The 21,438-nt window shown below is 44.5% G+C and overlaps 1 protein-coding gene across 1 annotated transcript in view; it reads left to right on the top strand.

The window, feature by feature from the left end:
• tafa4b (TAFA chemokine like family member 4b) overlaps nt 1-1,678 on the top strand; it is a 41,631-nt gene extending 39,953 nt beyond the window's left edge. Inside the window, exon 5 of the mRNA XM_080782852.1 lies at nt 514-1,678. Coding sequence (XP_080638978.1) covers nt 514-525 — 12 coding nt within the window. The 3' untranslated portion in view covers nt 526-1,678. The remainder of the gene's footprint in view (nt 1-513) is intronic.
• The last annotated feature ends 19,760 nt before the right edge of the window (nt 1,679-21,438 follow it).

Below are 21,438 nucleotides of genomic sequence, written 5' to 3' on the forward strand. Positions count from 1 at the left end.
CTTTGGGCTTTAAAACTGTGGTTGTTTTTTTCCTCCCCCTGCCAATCCATAGTTCAGGCTATCGGGTCAAAGCTTAAATATATTATATATATATATATATATATATAACACATATATATATATATATAACATAGATGTTCCGGTTTTTTTTTACTCTATATACTCTAGTCTATGATGCTTGCATAGAAAACAATTTCTGAAAACAACTTTCAGACCTGACTGCAAAATACCAAAATGCTGCACTTCAGTTTCAACAAGCGGAGCCAAAGTGTAACTAACTCATTACAGTATTTCCAAACAGTAGCTACATTTAAGCATTTATAATTATAAGCGTTAATTTAATTCACAGAATGAAATGATAAGAGTTTAAGACTCCAGATCTTCCCTTCCCGTAGAACAGTGTACAATATACACATCAAGTGTGCAGCGGGCCACGTAAGTCACTGCAGGTAATTACATGTTTCTGTGTCACTGGTTCAGCCCTCTTCTCTGTGCTGCCGTTTCCTTTTCTAGGTCACGCGATAGCAAGAGAGTCGCTGAGCCACGGTGGCAAGCTGAAACTCTGCACTGGGACTCCATGTGTAAAAGGAAGGATGACACGCCAAACCCATTATCTCACCGTTCAAGTCCAAGTATCAATGAAAGGAAGTCTGTCACCCTGTCCAACAAAACGCAACGGGATCAAATGTACTGAAGGACTGCTAATGCCCTTGGATGGATGGAGAGACGAGCATATTCCTGATCAAATGTACTGAAGGACTGCTAATGCCCTTGGATGGATGGAGAGACGAGCATATTCCTGATCAAATGTACTGAAGGACTGCTAATGCCCTTGGATGGATGGAGACGACTCAGACGAGCATATTCCTGCATTTTAAAACCAATGGACCACAACAACGATGACTGCCCAGGACAAACACAAACACATGCATGCACACGTGCACACACACACTCACACACGCACACATGCACACACGCACGCACACATGCACACACACACACACACACACACGCACGCACGCACGCACGCACACACACACACACACACACACACAAAGACTACAATTACAGACTCCCTCAGAGCCAATAATGGATAGTGTGTATTGAGTCCAGCAAATGGCTGAGTCTTTCAAATGTCATTTCGTCAGAAGCCTTTGCGGATGAGTGTGAGATTGGAAAACTAAAAACTGTGTTCACGCAGCGCTCCTTGGACATGATCCAAACCTGTTATCAATCTGGCCACTCGCCCACTGCTGTATTTGGGAATTACTGTCTTTTCACGATCTGGGGGGGAAATGAAAGTGACCGATAGCGGCACATAAGTAGCAAATGGGAAATTAGCGTCAAATGTACTCTTGCGGGTCATGTCGGCATCACAGACCATTTTACAGGAGTCATTTTGCAGTTCTAATTAGGATTGCAAGTGTAGGATCATAACAACATATTAAAAAATTCATGTAAGATATTTGCACTAGTTGAAACCATTTTTGGGAATGTTTTTGTTTTTCTAGATGCCTCTCGTCTTTCGCCGTGGACGTCACATGGCATCGAAAGGCGAGCAGGATATTTTGTAAGATGTCTGCGACTTGAAGTAGGAATATATATATATATCTATATCTTTGCCCCATTGTTCCTTTGTAGTACTCGGTTAAGAGCCGGCTCAAAACGATAGAGCCATGCCTATACATACAGCTTGGTACAGTCTGTGGCCATGATGCTATAGCAACCTGTGATATCTTAATTTCTGCCCACACATATTTCTCAGCGCAGCCTCAGAGGTTATATATCTTTGATCTATTATATTCTGTCTGTGACATCTCTTATGTTAACTGTTAAAAGAAGGCCCATAAAATGTTATGATGACACAGAGGAGGACGCGTCGTGTTTTACGCTGTGCGAGTCAACATTGTTTGCAACGGGGGTGTGATATGTTTGTGTTGTTGTTGTTCTTTCTCACGAGCGTTGCATTCTTTACGTTTTTTTGTCTTAAAAAACCCCGAAAGAAAACAGAAGAGGCACTGTACATTTAATTCAACAACAGCGGCACAACACAGAGGTCTCTCTTCTTTACCTTAAAAAACCCAAAAGAAAACAGAAGAGGCACTGTACATTTAATTCAACAACAGTGGCACAACACAGAGGTCTCTCTTCTTTACCTTAAAAAACCCAAAAGAAAACAGAAGAGGCACTGTACATTTAATTCAACAACAGCGGCACAACACAGAGGTCTCTCTTCTTTACCTTAAAAAACCCAAAAGAAAACAAAAGAGGCACTGTAAATACAGTTTACAGTTGCACACACAGAGGTCTCTTCTTTACCTTTAATTAGGAGAGCTTCCTCTGTGTGCTCACACTGCCAATTGATTGCCTCCAGAAACTCCTACCTTTAGCATCACTGACACGTACGGAGATAATTGCCAGGGATAATAATGGCAGTTCAACCTTTTGCCAACATGTTTTTTTCCCCCACGACCCCCACCGGGCTCGATCATTACTGCGCCGAATACAATAGAACAGTGGACACAAAAATGCCTTTGTATCTCTCAATTATCTTTGTCCATTCTCCTCTCTCTCTCTCTCTCTCTCTACCTCTCCCCCCCCCTCTCTCTCTCTCTCTCCCCCCCTCTCTCTATCTCTCTCTCTCCATCTCTGTGTTAAACAATGACAATATACTACCTAAAACCCTCCATGCTACTCTCCACTCTATCTTGACCACGATACAGCTCATCGCTCTCATGCACTCATTTTTTTTTTTACCGTTTCTCTCTCTCTCTCTCTGTCTCTCTGTCTCTCTCTCTCTCTCTCTCTCTCCCAAATACACACCATACATACATCATCCCGCCGCAAGACTTTCTCCAACTGTCTCAGTCTGTCTGTCTGATATGCCCAGGGGCAGGCCCATGGAGGCACCTCCCCCCCCCCCCCCCCCAGCACGCACACACACACACACACACACACACAAACACTACTCCCCCCCCCCTCACCCCCATCGTTCCTTCAGACACACTGCTTTGTGAGATATGATGAATCTATGGGAGCCCCGTTGCTGCCTCTCTCCGGCTCCGGCGCATGAGCTCTGAGCCGGTGGGAGCTGGGGGGACAGTGGGGGGAGCTGGGGGGACAGTGGGGGCTACCGGTGGCAGGCAGCTCCATTCTCTCATTACTGAGAGGCCTGGATAGCACTGGGCTTCTCCCGGGACCACTGACACGGAATATTTTTAGGCCTACGGTGCAGTGCTGCTGCTGCTGCTGCAGTCGGGCCAGTCACACCGCAATGCCCCGTTTCGGTTTCCCACATAGCCGCATGCTCCACACAGCTACAATGGTCCACTTTTTAAGAGTAACAGATTTTGCCCGGCGCAGGGGGGGGGGTAAAAGCCTGATTTAGACTTTGTCATATGACGGCGTCGCGTGCCGGAAAATATATTGATATCCAAGCTCACACAACGTGCTGCGGCCGGGTAATTATATTGTACACGTGCGAGAGGGTGGAGAAAGTTACACTGGCACATTTTGACTTTGAATCCGAGTCTAAAAACACTCCCAGATTAATTAACAAAGAGGATTGTACTGTGCAACATTAGTGGAGATGTCACACGCCACAGAGCGGGTGTGTAGCATCGCGTTTCCTCTTTCCTCGACCTGTCCCCCCCCCTAGAGGTGTGGAGTTCCACCCCACCTTAACCCGACCCAACCTGTCCTGTCCCCCCCTAGAGGTTTGGAGTTCAGTAGATGAGCCTGCATGGCGCCTTGCTCTGTCTTAAGTTGTCGTCTCTCTGCAGCCGAAATCAATATTTGAGGACAATTTGCCCAGCGCTGCTCCCTGGTGTCCGGGGTGTGATGCTGCAGCTCCACCCATGTTGTTCTGCTGAGAGGAAGACCTGTCGGAGACACCTCAGGTCAGTTATTCAACAACAGCAAGAAAAGGGAAAGGAAAAACATTGTTTGAGGTTTCAATTTGCATAATTTATAATAAGAAGTATTTATAAAGTAGGATACCTATCAAAAGAAGGTTACAAAAGTGTTTTGCATAAAACTGAGGAAATAAAATAAAAGTAGCAAAAAAAAAGAATAACGTACAAAATATAAAAGCTGTGGCCCGGGCTGGCCTAGTGGTCCAGGCACCTAGGCTGGTAATCCAGCCTGACAGTGTGTTGCGGGTTCGAGCCCCGATCCCGACGGCCTTTTCTGCGCGTGTCCCCCCCCCCCATCTCTCCCCGTTTTCCTGTCAACCCACTGTACAGACAAAATGCCCCCAAGGCAGACAGATGGTTTAAACGGGTACTATGGATATAAAGGGTATTGTATACTAGAGTGGCCGTATATGTATTTCCGATTTTGCCCAACTGGCACAGGTCTAGTTTAGTAAATGATTTAAAAGAACACACTGATTTAACAAGCCTGAGGTTTCTAAGATCATCTGATGATGGATAGCTAATAGCTATTGTATATTCCAGAGATGATGATGATGAGCATTATAAAACAACATTGTTTGTTTACACCTACACAGGTGTTCCCGGCTTGAAAGGCATAACGATGCATAGGTGTTCCATTGACAAGAATATTATGATCAGCTGCAAGACTGTATGGAACCATCACAACTGTCTGCATGCAAAGTACTGGCGTGCAGTCAAAATCAATTTATTATTTTAGTTTGTTTTTGCTTTTTTAGAAGAGGCTGAACAAGCAATCTTGAAATAACCAGGGAAAGAAGATAAGGTGCCTTTCCTTTTTAGGATTTTGTTTTACTTGCTCACAGAACGTGAGACATGTTTTCGTGATTTTGTGAGAGATAATGTTGGCTATTATCGGCACGGAGTAGTAGTGGGGAGCGAGGGCGAGACTCGAGAGCAACAAAATGATATGGTAATGACAGAGAGAGAGAGAGAGAGAGAAAGCACAAGACTGATGAACTAAACAGAAGAACAAACAGGCGAGGGAGTGAGATAAAGAGGTAAAGATACAGTGTGCGTGAGAGAGTGGGAGTGTGTGAAGAGTATTTTAAGCATCCCATTGTTTATATGCGGAGCCTGGGTGGCTCCCAAGAGGCCACTTGCATCGTCAAACCAAGCGCCTCAAATAGTCCATCACAGTCCTCGGCAGCACATGCACAATCACTTCCTGGAGGTGGAGGTGGGGGTGGTGGGGGGGATAAAAGGGAATGAAAGACTGCAACTTTGGCATCACTGTCATCTTTTGTCAAGCCCAATCTGTGTTAGCCTTCAGAGGGAACGAGTGAGAGAGAGAGAGAGAGAGAGAGAGAGAGGTGGCGTGGCGAAGCGAAGCGTGATGCTGACGCCGGCTTCGCCAGGGTGGAGGGCGCAGACTCGGGCTCTGCTGCCTGCACCGGCAGTGATCTAACAGGCGCCAGCGGGTGATTGTTATAGTCTTTGGCGAGACATCTGATACATCATCAGCATTGTCACTGACAGATGGCCTGGCCATGTTAACTTTCCTTCAGAAGGAATAGATCTAGTCTGGGCCAAAGGTTACTTTCTTCTTCTTTTTTATTATTTATTTCGCTTTTTTTCTTTTTTTTTAACTGCGTAAACATTGACCTGCATGTTTTTGTTTTGTTTTCTCAGAATTTAAGCCAACACAGTCTGCATATAAATACCCTCAAAATGTCTTAGGCCTCCTAATCCTGTTTATGTTCATTCCACCAGGATGCAGTACAGGGAACCGCTTTCTTTTCCACCTCTGCATTTCTATCATTAATCCTCTTTCCAGACACAGTATTATATTATACCATACTTAGACCTCTTCATTGTGTATTCTACAGGGGCCTATTAGAATAGCTCAACACAGGCCACGTGGTTTCATTGGCTACCACAGCTGGTTAGCCTTCAGGTGATGGTGTGGATTAATTACATTAGCCACGCTGCCTTACCCCCCATAGAATATATGACAGAAACACCACACAGCACACCGCCATTAGAATTCAATGAAACCCATGCGAGAAAAGCAGCAAACAATCAAAAACGTCTTTAAGCCATTTTGGGCGGGAACCCCTTTTGGTGTTAGCATTACGTTATGCTTTAGCTATTGAAAAATAGCAGATCTACAAGCTCATAGCGCGCCACCGAGTGGCGGTGCTACGAGCTTGTAGGTCTGCTATTTTTTAAGAATCGTGAAAAGTGACATGAAAGTGTTTGAGAACGACTGACATAGAAAAACTGCTTTTTCAAGAAAACAGTCAGGATTTAAAAGACATTTGCAGAATCGTTCCCGGGTCAAAATGGGTTAATATTCATTTTGTGGCGTGCCTGCATCAGGCCGATATTGACGGTGGAGTGACTGGGGATTCATTAATGTCTTCTCCCGCGCCGCTCCCGCTCGCCGAGCCTCTCTTTGCTGCGTCGTCAAACCCACTTATCTCTCTGAAGCAATTAGCCGCTGGAGGCTCCGTTGACCTGAGCCTTTGTTAGACTAAGAGGCTACATTAGCATGGCCGTATAGCCTGCGCTTCAGCCTGGCAGTCTTGGCAATGCCAGCGCCGATGCCAATGTGAACGCTACTGATAAAAAATATTTAAAAAAAGAAAGAAAGGAGAAAAAAAACAATGCTTTTGGGGTGTGTGTGTGTGTGTGTGTGTGTGTGTGTGTGTGTGTGTGTGTGTGTGTGTGTGTGTGTGTATATTTGTCTTTGGCAGTGGAAGGATTCAATGCAAGCAGCACATACTTGTGCTAAACAACTGTGAAACAACTAAAAAAATATATTTCAACTGGCCACTGACAGTACAGCCAGTGGGATTTATGAAGGCTTTACATTATGAAGTGTGTGTGTGTGTGTGTGTGTGTGTGTGTGTGTGTGTGTGTGTGTGTGTGTGTGTGTGTGTGTGTGTGTGTGTGTGTGTGTGGTGTGTGCCTAAGTCAAGTTTTGTTGGTCTATTCATGTTATGACAAATGCAATAATGCCTGAATTAACGCATAACACGAATGCAACCCTAGCTGCGCTCACTCCAAACACATTGGCAATGAACATGTACTGTATACATGTATCATGTGGTGGTACATAATGTACAGCTGCGTACAGTGTACAAATACAAGACAGTTTCCCTGTTTTAATTTAGCTGAGCCATGGGATTACCCCCAAACGCACAGCGGGGGGAAGCGAGTGACTATCGCACATTGTCTGCAGTTTGGGGTATTGAAGCAGAGCACATGAGCAGCGGCGTGGCCTGTGGGGCTCACACACTCATACAATACAGTACACTAAAGAGTGCTATTTAAAGCCCGTTTCTGATTTGTAGGAAATGGGATTTACTTTACTGTCACACTCTGTCACAGTCAAACGTACAGTATATAGGCCTATATAACCGCAGACTGGCATGAGGAAAAACGGAGAAACCGTAGGGCAAAAGCGACAGATATAGGCTACGTCTGACTGACTGGCAGCCGTGCCGTGCCGCGGGCTGCCTCCGATGGTGCTAAATACAGAAACCGCCTTTTGCGAGCAGGGCCGACGACACCGGGCGAACTTATAGTGCACATGCATTATTCATAATTAATGTGCTTTTCATCCCATATTTGCCAAATTAATGGTTTGTTTTCCTGAGAAATGTCTCCTGTCTGGTATGCAGGGTGGAGAGGCGGTGTCCTCATAAATTTCCCTGGCAGGTTTGAGGTACCTATGGAGTGGGAGCGATGAGACAGAACAGCCCCGGATCAAAGGAAAGAGAAAAACCATTAGTTCCACCGCCGATGGTATTTACAACTTTTTACAATCACCACACACACACACACACACACACACACACACACACACACACACACACACATACACACACACACACACACACACACACACACACACATACACACACACACACACACACACACACACACACACACACACACACACACACACACACACACACACACACACACATATACACACACACACACACACACACACACACACACACACACGCACACGCACACACAAATGGGCTCCGCTTTGTTCAAGTTACAGAAGTTGTTGAGACAATGATTTAATGCCCCCTGTTGAGAAACAGACACCGATTGGTGTTGATACTTGATTATAATAATAATAATAATTTGGTCTTGGGGTGTTTTCTTTCTTTACCCATCCTATAACTAATAGGTGTTGATGATAATGATGATGATCACGAGTGGGCTACAATCTCAGAGCCGCCTCCGCTCTCACTATTATGTCAGCGAGATGGCTGCCGGACACGGAAAGGCAGAAGACACGCACCCACTCACCGAGACCTCGACCCAGACGACAGCCACCGGGGGGGGCGGCATGTCCCATCCCATCCGGCTCCTTCACCCTGTTCAACCCCGGCATAACCTCAGGGCTGTCCGCCCCTACGACCCGGCTCTGTGTCATGCATGGGTGCATGGGCGCGTGCATGCATACCCACACGTTGGCATGCTGGCGCATCACTGTGTAGTCTACTACACACATGGCTGGGTGGCTGGAAGGGAAGGTGATGATGGCGCGGGGGGGGGGGGGGGGGGGGGGATTGCCGGGGTGGTTCAGCAGCCATGCAAACATTTGCCATTGGCCAGGCAGGCCTTGTAAACAGGAATGGTTGTACAAAAGAGCCATGTTGAATAATTGATGGGAGGTAAGGCGATCTGGCTTTGGGGGATTTTGGAGCATTGATTCTGGCCAGGCGAGAGAGAGAGCAGCAGGAGAGAGTAACACTTTTCTGGTGATAACCTTTTATAAGAGCTTGTCTCTTTCATTTAACCCCCCCCCCCCCTCCCCCCCTGGTGTCTGGTGTCCGTACGTACACCTTTCTACGGTCTCTCTTGTTCCTATGCTGCCTTTCTTCCCATCCGTTCAGTGCTCTTTCATCCTCCCGTTCTATTGAAATGGCACGGGTGCCACCATGCCAACATGCGGGCACAACACCAGAGAGTGAAACAAAGGAACAGATGGCTGGAGTGGAGAGGGAGGCAGAGAGCGAGAGAGAAAGAGAGAGAGAGAGAGAGAGAGGTAATGGAGATGATACAGTCAGGAAACAGAACAGAGGGGGAAAAAAAGACATGCAAACATAGGGGCAGAAAGAACACAAAAGACAAATGAGCAAAGGAGAAAGAGAGACAATTGAGAAGAGAAGAGAGAGAAGCCTTCAGTAAGAAGGGCATTTTAGAACATCCCATCCTTTGCCCCATATCAGGCTCCAAACATCAGACAACACTGATGTACTGTAAGATGTACTGTGAGTTTCTATCATTTTATCATTAATTAATGACACACACGCGAGCGACACGCACAGAGTATTTGAAGCATCCCATATATGCTGAGCCGGTGGTGTTGAGGGTACAGTAGCTAGCTACATACTGTATACTATCGTCGCTGTTGTGCAGAAACCAAAAAAACGAAAAACATGCCGCAAAGCGACGCATTTTAAGCTTATAGATCTGTTGCTGTTTTTGAATTTGAATCCTGACAACCACAGTTGGACATGTTTGAGGTTTCCACCTGGCAGAAACGACATACTGTGGTATACACGTTTGAGCATTCTTCCCTTTCTTGTCTTTGCTGCAGGGCTGATAAAATAGTTCGTCAGGTCTCAAGGCAGCTTTGTGCTTGTGAAAAATATAACACAACATATAGGCCGCATACAATTCAATTCAAGGGCTTTATTGGCATGAGAAAACATACGTTTACATTGCCAAAGCAGAAAGAACAATACAACAATACAGCAATACAATCAAAACAAAAATTATGTACCAAGGTCACTCAATGCAGGTATAGTGCAGGGATATACACAATGATTAGTCTTTAGGGTGGTTGTGTTCCATTTGATATCCTTCTCCTATCACAGCAACTCACAAATCTTGCTGCTGTGTTTGCACATTGTTGTACTTCGCCCAGCAGATATGGGAGTTTTTTGTCATTGGTCATGTTTTCAAAATCTCTATGTGTGGTTGTAATCTGTGGGAAGTATGTGTCTCTGATGTCTTGGTACAATGGACAGATGGTTAGGAAGTGTAGCTCGGGTTCCACTTAATTTTGTGTGCAGTGGGTGCACATAAGCATGCACGCACACATGCACACCCGCACACACTCACACACCTGTACGCACGCACTCACGCACGCACGCACACATGTACGTACGCACGCACGCACGCACACATGTACGTACGCACGCACGCACGCACACACACATAATTGAGAGCCTCTGTTGAAAGCCAGTAAGTCTACTTTTATACTACCTACCGTGTCCACAGAGACAAACGCTTATCTGGGGTTGCTTCGCAGCAGAAAACGTCTTGAAGTCTTATTTAGTTTTTTTCCGTCAGAGAAAGTACAGTAGCTGCAAAGATTTGACAGTTTTCTTACTGACCATTTGTGAATTGCTCACAAATTGCTTGCAATTTTCGCAGCTGTCATGCACTGGTACCTTGCTGCAGACATGTCCCAGTGAAAGGAAATTGCCATTTGCTAATCCTGATGTGTATAATGTCTTGGAAAACGAAAGTGTTCTCTTGGGTTTCCCTTAGATCTTTTGTGTCTGAAGAAAGCAAAATGGAAAATCTTCCTCCAATGTTTCTTCACGTCTTTCCTCTGGGATGTGACCTGTGTCATCTGCAGTTCAGTTGTTTTGTACAATTGGGAGTGGCAGACGACGGTGGGTGGGTGACTCCTCTCAGACCGGAGACGTGTGTTTGTTTGACTCTGGGTGGGTGGGTTCCATCACGGAGCTGGCCTCTTCATGGCCGCCACGCGCTCCTCTGTGCTGACACAAAGACAACGCGCTAAGACCCTCATCAGAGGAAATTAGCTCAGTCGCGTTTGAAAGCGTCCCTCGCTTCTCACAATAGCCAGTGGCCATGCTATATCATTAGCCCGCTGCTTCTTTGGGGTTGAGTCCAATTATTCTCTCAATCCACCTCCGAACCAAATTGCATTATTGCAATTATATCCGCTGCATGACATATTGTCACGGTGAGGACGGTTGAGGGGGAGGAGGGGGGGGGGAGGGAGGCAGCAGAGCTACAGCAGAGCAAATGAGGGGAAAGAGGACAGAGGGAAAGTAATTTCAGAGGCATTAACAAGTTCCCAGCAATGTGTGTCTGCTTAAACAGGGCATATTGATTGTGTTTTCCATTGAAATGGACATTTGTATTTACTACATAAATGCCTGTGCTGATCACTGTTTCTCTCGAGTCCACACATCGATTAAGACATTTATGTGTCAGCCTGTGTTATGGTTACTGCTCCTGTTACCTGGCCCTGTCTTCACTCCTCCAATCCCTGGACCATTTCTCCCACAGACTCTCTGAACCGAGAACCTTTTGCCAACACGGCATTTCTGAGGCCCGCCGTCAGTCTGTCATTGCCGATCAGGACACATCGCTGGTTATGACAGTATATCAGATCATTGTCCAGCTCTTCCATTTTGATAAAGACTCATGTCATTCCAGAGTGTCCCGTCAAACTTACTGCCAGGTTCTCTCTGCATCACATCTGCTCCAACGGCAGATCATAGTCCCCATCATGGGAGTCAGCCCCACTGTCACCGGGAAGCGACGAGCATCACACTGAGCTGTGCTGGCAGTGATGCTGTCTTACAATCCATAGTCCAGGCATTACATACTGTACATCATATAGTGTAGGTCTTCATTTCAAAAAGCAGTCGCCCTCTATTGTGAGGAGGATTGCGGTGTCTGTTTTGTTCAGGATCAGAATGTGTCCTCTCCTGATCTAAGGAAGATCCAGCTGCCTCCCTTAGATTCCTGCTTCAATGACTCACGCTATTAAAAAAGAAGTTACATAACAGTGTTGGAGAAGCTACTTTGAAATTGTAGCTTGTCAAGCAACTCTGATGATTTAAAGTGGGTAAGACACTGTGCATATGCAGTATGTAAAACACAAAGCAGCTGCTTAGACTACAACAAGCTACTCCATCAACAACTTTGGAGAGTAGAAAGTCATAAAGTTAGGTCTGCCAAAAAAAACATCCATCCCTCTCTCTCTGCCTCTCTTTCTTACCCGCACGCGCACACACACAGTAAAGTATAGGTAACATTATCATGCAAATTAAAGTCATCTACTATGAAAATTTGAATTTTTACGATCACTCCTGACTTAAGAGAAATACTACTTTGTCTGCAGAAATCCCATAAGCGCGGCATGTGCCGCATACTTAATATAACCTCTTCCTCAACTCTGTGATGGGCTCATCACTCGCCAGGGAACACAGGCACCGCCGCACCCTATCCTGGGCACTACCTCTCCAGCTCATTCCGCCTCGTGCTGCTACCTTGTCTTGTGATGGTTTTTCTTCTCCCCTATGGGGAACAGGCTGATAAGTCCATGTTACTGACTCTGTGCACCTTATTGGTTAAGTTACAGAAACAGCTAGGGTGACACATGGGCTTTAATGCCTGACAGTGAGTCCCCTGGTTTGATTCTCGGCTAGCCAGACCATTATTTTGTCATTTGCCCCTCCCTCCCTCTCTCTCTCTCTCTCTCTCTCTCTCTCTCTCTCTCTCTCTCTCTCTCTCTCTCCATTGTGCCTATATCAAAGGCTCAGAGCCAAAACGGTAACAAACCAAAGCCAAAACGTTACAGAAACATTGAAGGAAAAACTCAAAACAACCAAGAAGACCCCTTTCTGAGATACTGTTTAGTCTGGTACAGTAGTTTAAATCACAAACAGGGGATTTGGATAGAGTACATTGGGCCCTGTCATATATTGCTGCAATCAGAACAACTTAAAACCTTTCAACTCAAAACAACAAGTACTATGAACTTATCAGTAGTGCAGTTTTTTATGAGCTCCTAACATTGACGTCAAACACCTCAATCTGAGGCTCAATTCTGAGAAAAAAGCGGCCAAAGATTGCGATTGTAATGGCGGTGGACGGACCACAGCGGAAGCAAGCGTTGCCTAGTGGCGGAGAAGCTGCTATACAGGACTATACAAAAAAAAGAAAACGTCAAAGGCAGCGAGTGCCATTGGGAAAAAAGACGCCATTAAAATATGTTTCAAAATCTGTCCAGCAGAGCCAATGAAGCCTTCCTGGATGTCTCTGTTAAGGCTGCCCGCAGGTGAGAACACAGGTTGTGTGATCATCACACAGAACTCTGGACTCCAGCTGTTTGTGCAGCTCTGCAAATTTGGTCACCCACAGTGTTGAACACGTCGGCTCAATCAGCCACGTTTCCAAGTCCTGTGTATTCAGACAGTCTATCGGAGATTAGTCTAATTTGTGCCCATCAAAGCTGTCTGGCTTGATCAAGAGGGAGAACACGGTAGAGAGAAGGTTTAAAATAGCCGGTCTACAAGCTCACAATGCATCGCAACGCGATATATTTGTAATGTTATTCGTTGTATGTTACAGGAGGGCCCTTATACTATGCTGTTGTATGGTAATCCAGAGGTCTGCCTTTTTCCCACCAAGAACATGACAAAAGCTAGAGTACTGAAAGCCTGTTGTGCACTAATATAATGCATCTCTGGTCATTACATTTGTGTACAAATATTAATAGATGTTTTCCTACTGAAACAATAAAAATGTGTTTACGGTTTGTCTTGTTTGGGGACGAAACGACAACAACACCTCCAATTCCTCGATAATGAACCTGTTAAGCAACATGTCAGAGAGAGGATATAGTGAAGAAAATGTTTGGCTATAAAGAACATCATCTCATAATATACAGAAGCACTAATAGGCTGCATAACTAACGTTGTGGGCAGTGAGGTGTCACGGTGGCAGACGCATTAGGCTTATAACATCTTATTGTTTACCGTATATGCTGCTTGGTAATTGTTCAACAGTACTTCAAAATACACACACCACTCTCGTTCAAATGAGCAAGTCTAGAGAAACATAATTATATTTGATCCTTTTTGAGTGGTGCAACAACTCCTATAGATATGTGTGTCCCTGGGTCCCTGGGTCTGTCTGTCCGAGCACAAAAATAGCGTTATAGTGTTTGTTCACCACCAAGTGCCACTGTTGCACAGCCTAACACACAGACACACAGGCCAGGGAGGAGGGCATGTACAGTACAGTACAGATTGATTGATTGATTGATTGAAATGGCATGGCTCTTGAACTACCAAATAGAGGGCATGCGCGTGACATCATCATCATACCCGGCGGGAACGCCTACTGAGTGGCAAAACTACTTTCTGGCCTTGACAGCCGATACAACATTAAACAACATTAACGACGTTAAACTCACTTTGCCACATTGCATGCAAACAACAATTACAGTTTTGTTTATACTGTATACTGTAGACCTACGGTACAATATGTGGCCAGCTGAGCTACAATTAGAAGATAGTCGTCCTGAATAAAATAATTTGAAATACAGGTCCTTTTTATTGATACATTTCAAATGAAGCAATGGAAATACAATAGAACAATAAATCATTGAAAATGCTTTGTGAGCCGTAAGAGACAACATTTGTTCTCCTGATAGCTGGCTTTTGCTCTACTAGTGTTTGCTGCAGGCAGTATCTGAATCACACACTTCAAAACACTACTCTTGGCACCAAAGATCACACTGTAATTTCAACAGAGCGACGTAAAAAGGGCACTACAAAACAACATAAATCCTTAGTTTAACTGTTTAACACAGCATTCCAAGCCGAGTGTAAAGGGCTCTCTCACCTTAATAGCAGCCACAGCACAAAGGAGTGCTCCGCCAGCACAATCATACTGGAGTAGAGAAACAAACAAAGAATGTACAAACTGTCTACTCTATACTTATCACAATAAGGTGGTTACTGTATATCTGACTGTACAAATAGAAGAACGCTCACTACTCGCGGTGGATGGGCAGCTCATTTGCTGGTTTTGATGTACACAAAATGAAAAGATATAGGAACAGTGATCAGTCCACAGGCGGCTTATACTCAAACTCAACCTGAAACTATAAACCAAAAAAAACAGTAACCATTCACAACTATATCTGTACCTTATTACTAGTGTACCCTATAAGATGGACCAACAATGAATGGCCAAGTTTTCAAATATCTACACCTAATGTCTAGGCCTATACTTCTTATACGGGAAGGTATGAGAACGTGACACAATGTGCAACATCCCAACTCAAATTACCACTCGAATGATTTAGCACTCAGATGATTTCACAAGAACATTACACGGCTCGTCACAACCAATCTTCAGAAAACTAGCCATACTGTACTCAACATTCAGTAAACATCCTTCACATCATAATTAGCTTTCAAATCAATTAATTATCAGTCCCCCCCCCTCCCCACCCCCGTGAAATTAGGAAAACCATGACTACAGCAAACGATGCAGCCATGCAGGCACCAATTTCAGTTGCCGCACACACAGTTCCAGTCAATCGTCACTTTAACCACTTGAATCCATATATTCGTTGTACGTTTATGGTGATAATAACCGATCTACAAGCTCACAACGTGTCGTGTTGCCTCCCACTGGTGATGAGTTGCCAAAAATGTACCGGTATAGGTTATTAGTCCTTTAAGGGATTTTCAGAGAAAACGGATTTGCTAAAAGAAAATTGGTTATGTTATGCAAGGGATGATCAACGGGGCGCAGGTCATTAGTGTGAAATAAACCCTGACAGGGTGATTAGACCCTGACGCAGAGCAGAGGGCTGTATCATGCTGGAGAGGATTACTTCTCAATAATGGCCATGCTCCCCGTCGACTATCCTGCTTATGGCTTCGTTCTTAATAAAGAAATGAATGCATTAAACCAAACGTAACAACATAATGATTTGATTGATTCTGTTATTGATTCTATTATTGTTACAGCAAGTACATTTATGCAAACAATGCTAAAAGGATACCACCAAACAGCCTAGATGCCTCTTTGTATGGTCATAATATGTATCCAATTCATAATCAAGACATACAAGAAACATCTTGCATTATAGCATTAAGTGCTATAATGCAAGATAATGCGCTTCTGTTATTTTGACAGCATTTTCTTTTGCACTGCCATTGTGGTAGATCATGTGTGAACTGAAGATCGACGCTACATCTGAACATGTGGCCATATATGAGCCCCGGCCCGCATGCACAGGTGGCTCTGTTTAGGGCTATGGAATTGAAGGCTGATGTGAATCTATATATGTTGTGACATATGTTGAAGCTTTTGAACTTGTGACAGGGTGATTGGTGTGTTGGTTCACACGGCTGGCTGGGTGACATTGATGGGTGTAGAGGGCCTACTATACTGTATCCTCCCCCACCCCCCCATCCCACACACACACCCTCCCTCATAACATTACACAGAAAGTGGAAAGAAAATTAGCTTTTTGAAGATTTTTCAATTAGTCATGTGCATGACGCACACCATGAGTTAAGATTTCTGTGAGTTTGGAGTTTATCTTACAAGGCACTGTGCCAGTGTGCACCTCTATTCCCCCCACATAATTATATTTATATTTAAATACCACAATATTGAGAAGTTATAAGCTGTTGTGTTTACGCTGTTAAAGGCAAACCTCACAGATTTTGAACCTAGATTTTGTGTGGAAACAATTATTATACCATAATGTCATCCGATAATTTGTCCTGACGTCATGAAAAGATGACCTTATAAACGCGTCCTTTCACGTCGTCGAGCATACACATTTTCTTCTTACACCGTTAATAAATATGTCTTATCTCCTGCAGCAGCAGCTTAGTAATGGTCTTCAAAGCCAAATGTATTCCTCTCTCTTGGCGGTGACCCTTGGCCATGACATTCAGAAGGAGAGGGAGAGAGAGAGAGAGAGAGAGAGAGAGAGAGAGAGGGCATCCTTAATCGTGGTCTCGACCCCTGACCACCTGCTCTCTGTCCCACTATGCCAGGCTGCCTGCATGGGGGTCACTTCCTGACAGCCATACTCAGCAGACTTCTACTGCTGACTGTCATGCGAGCCCCCACAGCCACGCATTAACCCACTCAGCATGCATTAGAATGGATATATATATAACAGATCTAAATAAAGGGTCCATGTGTCCTGGTGTGTGTGCCCTTGCTTATGCATAATATGTTTGAGTGCATATGGCATACTTATGTGTACTGTACACTAGGCTATGTGGCTGCCATGCTGCCACGTTAACACACTCAGCATGCACAATGGATATACATGTAGGAGTCCTTTCTGGTGTGGCAGTGCAAAGTGTCATTGTGTGCATGCGTATGTGTGTGTGTGTGTGTGTGTGTGTGTGTGTGTGTGTGTGTGTGTGTGTGTGTGTGTGTGTGTGTGTGTGTGTGTGTGTGCATGTGCGTGTGCGTGTGCGTGCGTGTCGGTCCCAGTGTCTGCCCTTGTTTAATGTATATATATGTCACGATATCAGTCTGTTGTACACTTTTATTATGTAGTGTTGCCCTAGTGTTTCCTGTTCTGCCTAGTTGTGTTTGCCTGTCTTGTCTCACCTCCCTGTGATTACTAGTTTTCTCCACCTGTGTCCTGTTAGTCTCCCAGCCAATCCCAGTGTTGATTGTTTGTTCTGTTCACCTGTGTATTGTGATCCCTGTGTCTACTTAAACCCTCAGTCCCTTGTGTTCCCTGCTTGATTATAGTTTATGTTATGGTGCTCTGTCCAGTGTTTTCAGTATAATAAATACCTTGCATATGATCTGCTCTACTCCTGCCTGTCTGTTCTACATTTGGGTTCCACATCTTGAGTCGCGCCCTGACAATATATGTTTGAGTGCATATTGCTATTTACTGTACGTGTGTGTGAGAGACAGAGCCCTGAGCCTGCAGAGGTCAGAGCAGGCTGCTGGGTGATGTGACAGCACTGGGCCAGAGGAGGCAGAGATGACTGGAGCAGCTCCATCTGTGGGCCTTCTGTTCCACTACTGGCTGACCTGTGATTGTCTTTAGGAGTTATACATGGCCAAGGGCATGTGGTCTCCTCCTCCTCCTCAACCCCTCTCAACCCTCCTGGGCTATAGCAGTGCTGATGAAGCCCACCGTGTGAGCGCGTGTGCGTGGGTGGGTGTGTGTGCGCGTGTGGGTGTGTGTGTGGTGCGTGTGCGCGGGTGAGAGCAGTGGTGTAAAGTAACTAAGTACATTTACTTCATTATTACAAAATAATTTTGTATACATTAATGTAAGCTTCTGCATCAGTACTTTAGGTAAGTACATTTTGATACCAATACTTTTGTAATTCCTGACTTTTCCTTTTCCTTTTTTTGTGGTAGTGTAGAGTATTTCTAGTTTTCTACATTACAGTATTGATACTTTTACCTATAAGTAAAAAAATTGAGTACTTTTACAGGGGTCATATGGGGAGTGGGAGAGACACCTTGTGCCAAAGTATCAAAATAATGACTGTTGTAATTGTTAATGTTAAGTGTAAAAGGGCATAGGTATAGAGATATCGTTATTGTGAAATGTGTGTTTTTTTTTAAAGTAAAATCCCCAGTGAGCAATAGGAGCTCATTTGGGTCATTTACACTGTCGGAGTTAAATTAACAGTGCGAATCGGACTGTGGAAGATTAAGGATCTGGGAGAGTGTTTAGCCAATGAGATCGCACTCCCAGATCCGGGGTTCGTAGTATTGGTGAAACGGTACCGGTTCAGGGGTCGTGACCTTATAATAAACTCCTTGCTGAAAGAAAAGGCAATAACTGTCACTTCAGCTTGGAAGCAATGTTCCAAAGTTAGCCAAGCTGCCAGAAAATTAAGCATCTGCTTCATGTCCCTAACTGACTGCATAGCAGGACTCATTAACTAGAGCTACACATAGAAAAAGACTTCACTGAAACCAGCCAATTAACCACTTTGTTTTATGGCCTACCAGGGCTATATCCCTGGCCCACAGTCCTTCTTTCCCTCTACACCAAGTGTCTTTGCTGAAAATAGCCGATCTACAAACTCACAGTGAGCTTGAAAATCGTCTATTTTCACCCGTATGATCGTCTGTTGTGGCAAGCCGAGAATACAGGGACATGGGGTTCAAGTGGTTGAAGGGTGCTCAGCAGGCTATTACACTGCCAAGATTAACTTCCTTTTCGGAAAGCCCTGTATCAACAGGTAGGATCACACCGAGAATCCACGAGGGGAATAACTCACACGCAGACAGCAGATTAATGATAACAAACGTTATTAAATTAAAGGATCCGCAGAATGCAACACCGTGCTCTCCGACCTCTTGTGTCTCCCCACTGAGTGGGAACATCCTCAATTAACCTTTGTGGTTGTGGGTGGTGAACCGCTGTGTGGAGCCGTTTGACGAGACGGCCTGTCATGCTGCTACGCTGATGGGAGGCTGGATTACTGGATCAGCCAACGTGGAGAGCATGAGACGTGAGCTGTGTGGCGACAAGATAATGGAGGCTGTTGTCACCACACAGACCCACAGGCTGGGTAGGGGGTGCTGAGAATGTTTATGTACATTGTATATTAAAGGTTTCAGATAAAGAGTTTAGAGGAAGACAAAAGGATATCAGTTCGGTGGGGTGGGTTCGTATAAAGTACGTGGGGTGGGTTCTTAAAGATCCATTAGTGACAGTCTAATCGCAAAGGAACAATGCAGGGCTGATAATTACATTGGCAATAATTAATACACTTAATGTAACAAAGGGAGAGTTGAGGACACAATCACTGACTAATAGGTTATTACTGAGTTGATACAATCAGCAGTTCTGTAATGGCAGACGAGGGCGCTGGAGAACTCAGTGCGGGGAACGATATCATTACAGTGGGAGGCTTTCTATTAAAACAAAACAGCTCATTCAGAAGAGCCACCATTCAGGCAATTAGGGAAGTTGTCCTTCACACTGCGTGGGCCTTTGTTGTTATGAAATGTATACAGGACTAATCAGGACTGCAGACTCATACTCCCCATTTTCTGCCGCAGTCTGAAAACTCATCTCCTTAGACTCTACCTCGCCCCCTAAGTAGGCCTTGCCGATACATATAGGGCAGGGGCCTTACGAGCCTATCTCCTATGTTACTGTTGCGTGAGGCTTGATGTGCAAGCACATCCCCCGGCAATGATGTACAAATACACCACCTGGACATGACACTGTATGTCACAGGGACTTATACCCCAAAACCAATTCTCGATGCTGAGTGCTAATGATGGGGAATCAAACCACTATACCTCCGAATCTCAGGGCAAACATCCTAGCCACAAGGCCACAGCGTTGGTCACCCCTGGCCATTAGAACTCCTTACTCCAATGTATCACTTTTCTTGTCACCTATTTTCCCATAGATGCTATTTATTCTATGTACTGTAGATGCATGTTGACATCATTTTTATTTTGTATTTTATTTTTTAAGTAGAAGTAGCAATACCACCTTGTGGTGTGTGGGTGATGGATGATCAGTCACACTTGGCCTATACAATCCAAACTAAAGAGACTCTGAGCTGGGTGCGACCAACCGCCGGTTGCGAATCGATGCACACGATAACTCGTTCATCCCCACACACAGGAGAGAGACACGGGCCGAGCTCTGTCATGACAGCATGTCCATCGGCCATGGCTTGTACAATACATTAGTTTTAACCATCTACCAAGTAGCAATGTCTTGCATTCAACATCCTACATTCAAAATTGATTTGAGTATAACAGAACAAAAGGCATTGGCCTCAGAAAGGCACTTAGAGTATACCAGACATAAAAGTACGCATGCAGAGTGGGCCATTTCACGATCATATTATTAGATTGTAATTTATCATGCATTGAGTGATGGAAAGTGCTCAGATTCCTGACTTTCGTTTAATTCGTTTTTTTCAACCAAGGCTCATGTTTTAGGTTGTTATTAGAGAAACTAAAAGATGAGTGTTCATTTATTTTAATTTGCTGCTTTCTTTCGTTTTAGAGATTTTAGCTGTTTTTGTCAGGGGGGCGGGGGCATTCGAGCATGATGCTAAATATGTATTTTTTTTTACATGCTAATGTGGCAGAGTGGCTCAGAGCCTCAGCCTGATGGCCTCAATTGTCTAATATCTCCCCTGGTCCATAGGGATATCCCTTTGGTCTAGTGGTTAAGATGTTGGACTTTCATGTGGGAGATGAGTTTGAATCCTGGGCATTACACTAAGTTTGATGTGTGAAATGTGCTATACAAATACAACTGCCTTGATCTTTACTTGCTATAGTTACTTTATGGCACTTAATTGTTTTCTTTGTAGCCTACTCAACTTAAATTACGTGACTATTTACGTGTTGTCATTTGTTCACTTGTTCACTCATTTACTGATCGTGTACTTGTAAGTCGCTCTGGATAAGAGTGTTTGCTAAATGCCTAAATTTGTTGTTGCAACACACTATTTATAGCAAGTTAATTTAATCTATCACAGGGTATGTGAAATGAACAGGAATTAATGAACAGGAATTAATGAACAAAGCATTCTCTCGGCATAGCCTTGTGATGAGGGCTCACTAACAATGGAACTATAACTTTGCCCTCTGATGTCTGAATGTCCATGAACCATTTGGGTCGATAACAGCCTTGTTTACTCCAAACAGACCAGTGAATTGTTTTGCA

This window comes from Protomyctophum bolini (genome assembly GCF_963924005.1).
Source record: "Protomyctophum bolini genome assembly, chromosome: 2".
Lineage (NCBI taxonomy): Eukaryota > Metazoa > Chordata > Actinopteri > Myctophiformes > Myctophidae > Protomyctophum > Protomyctophum bolini.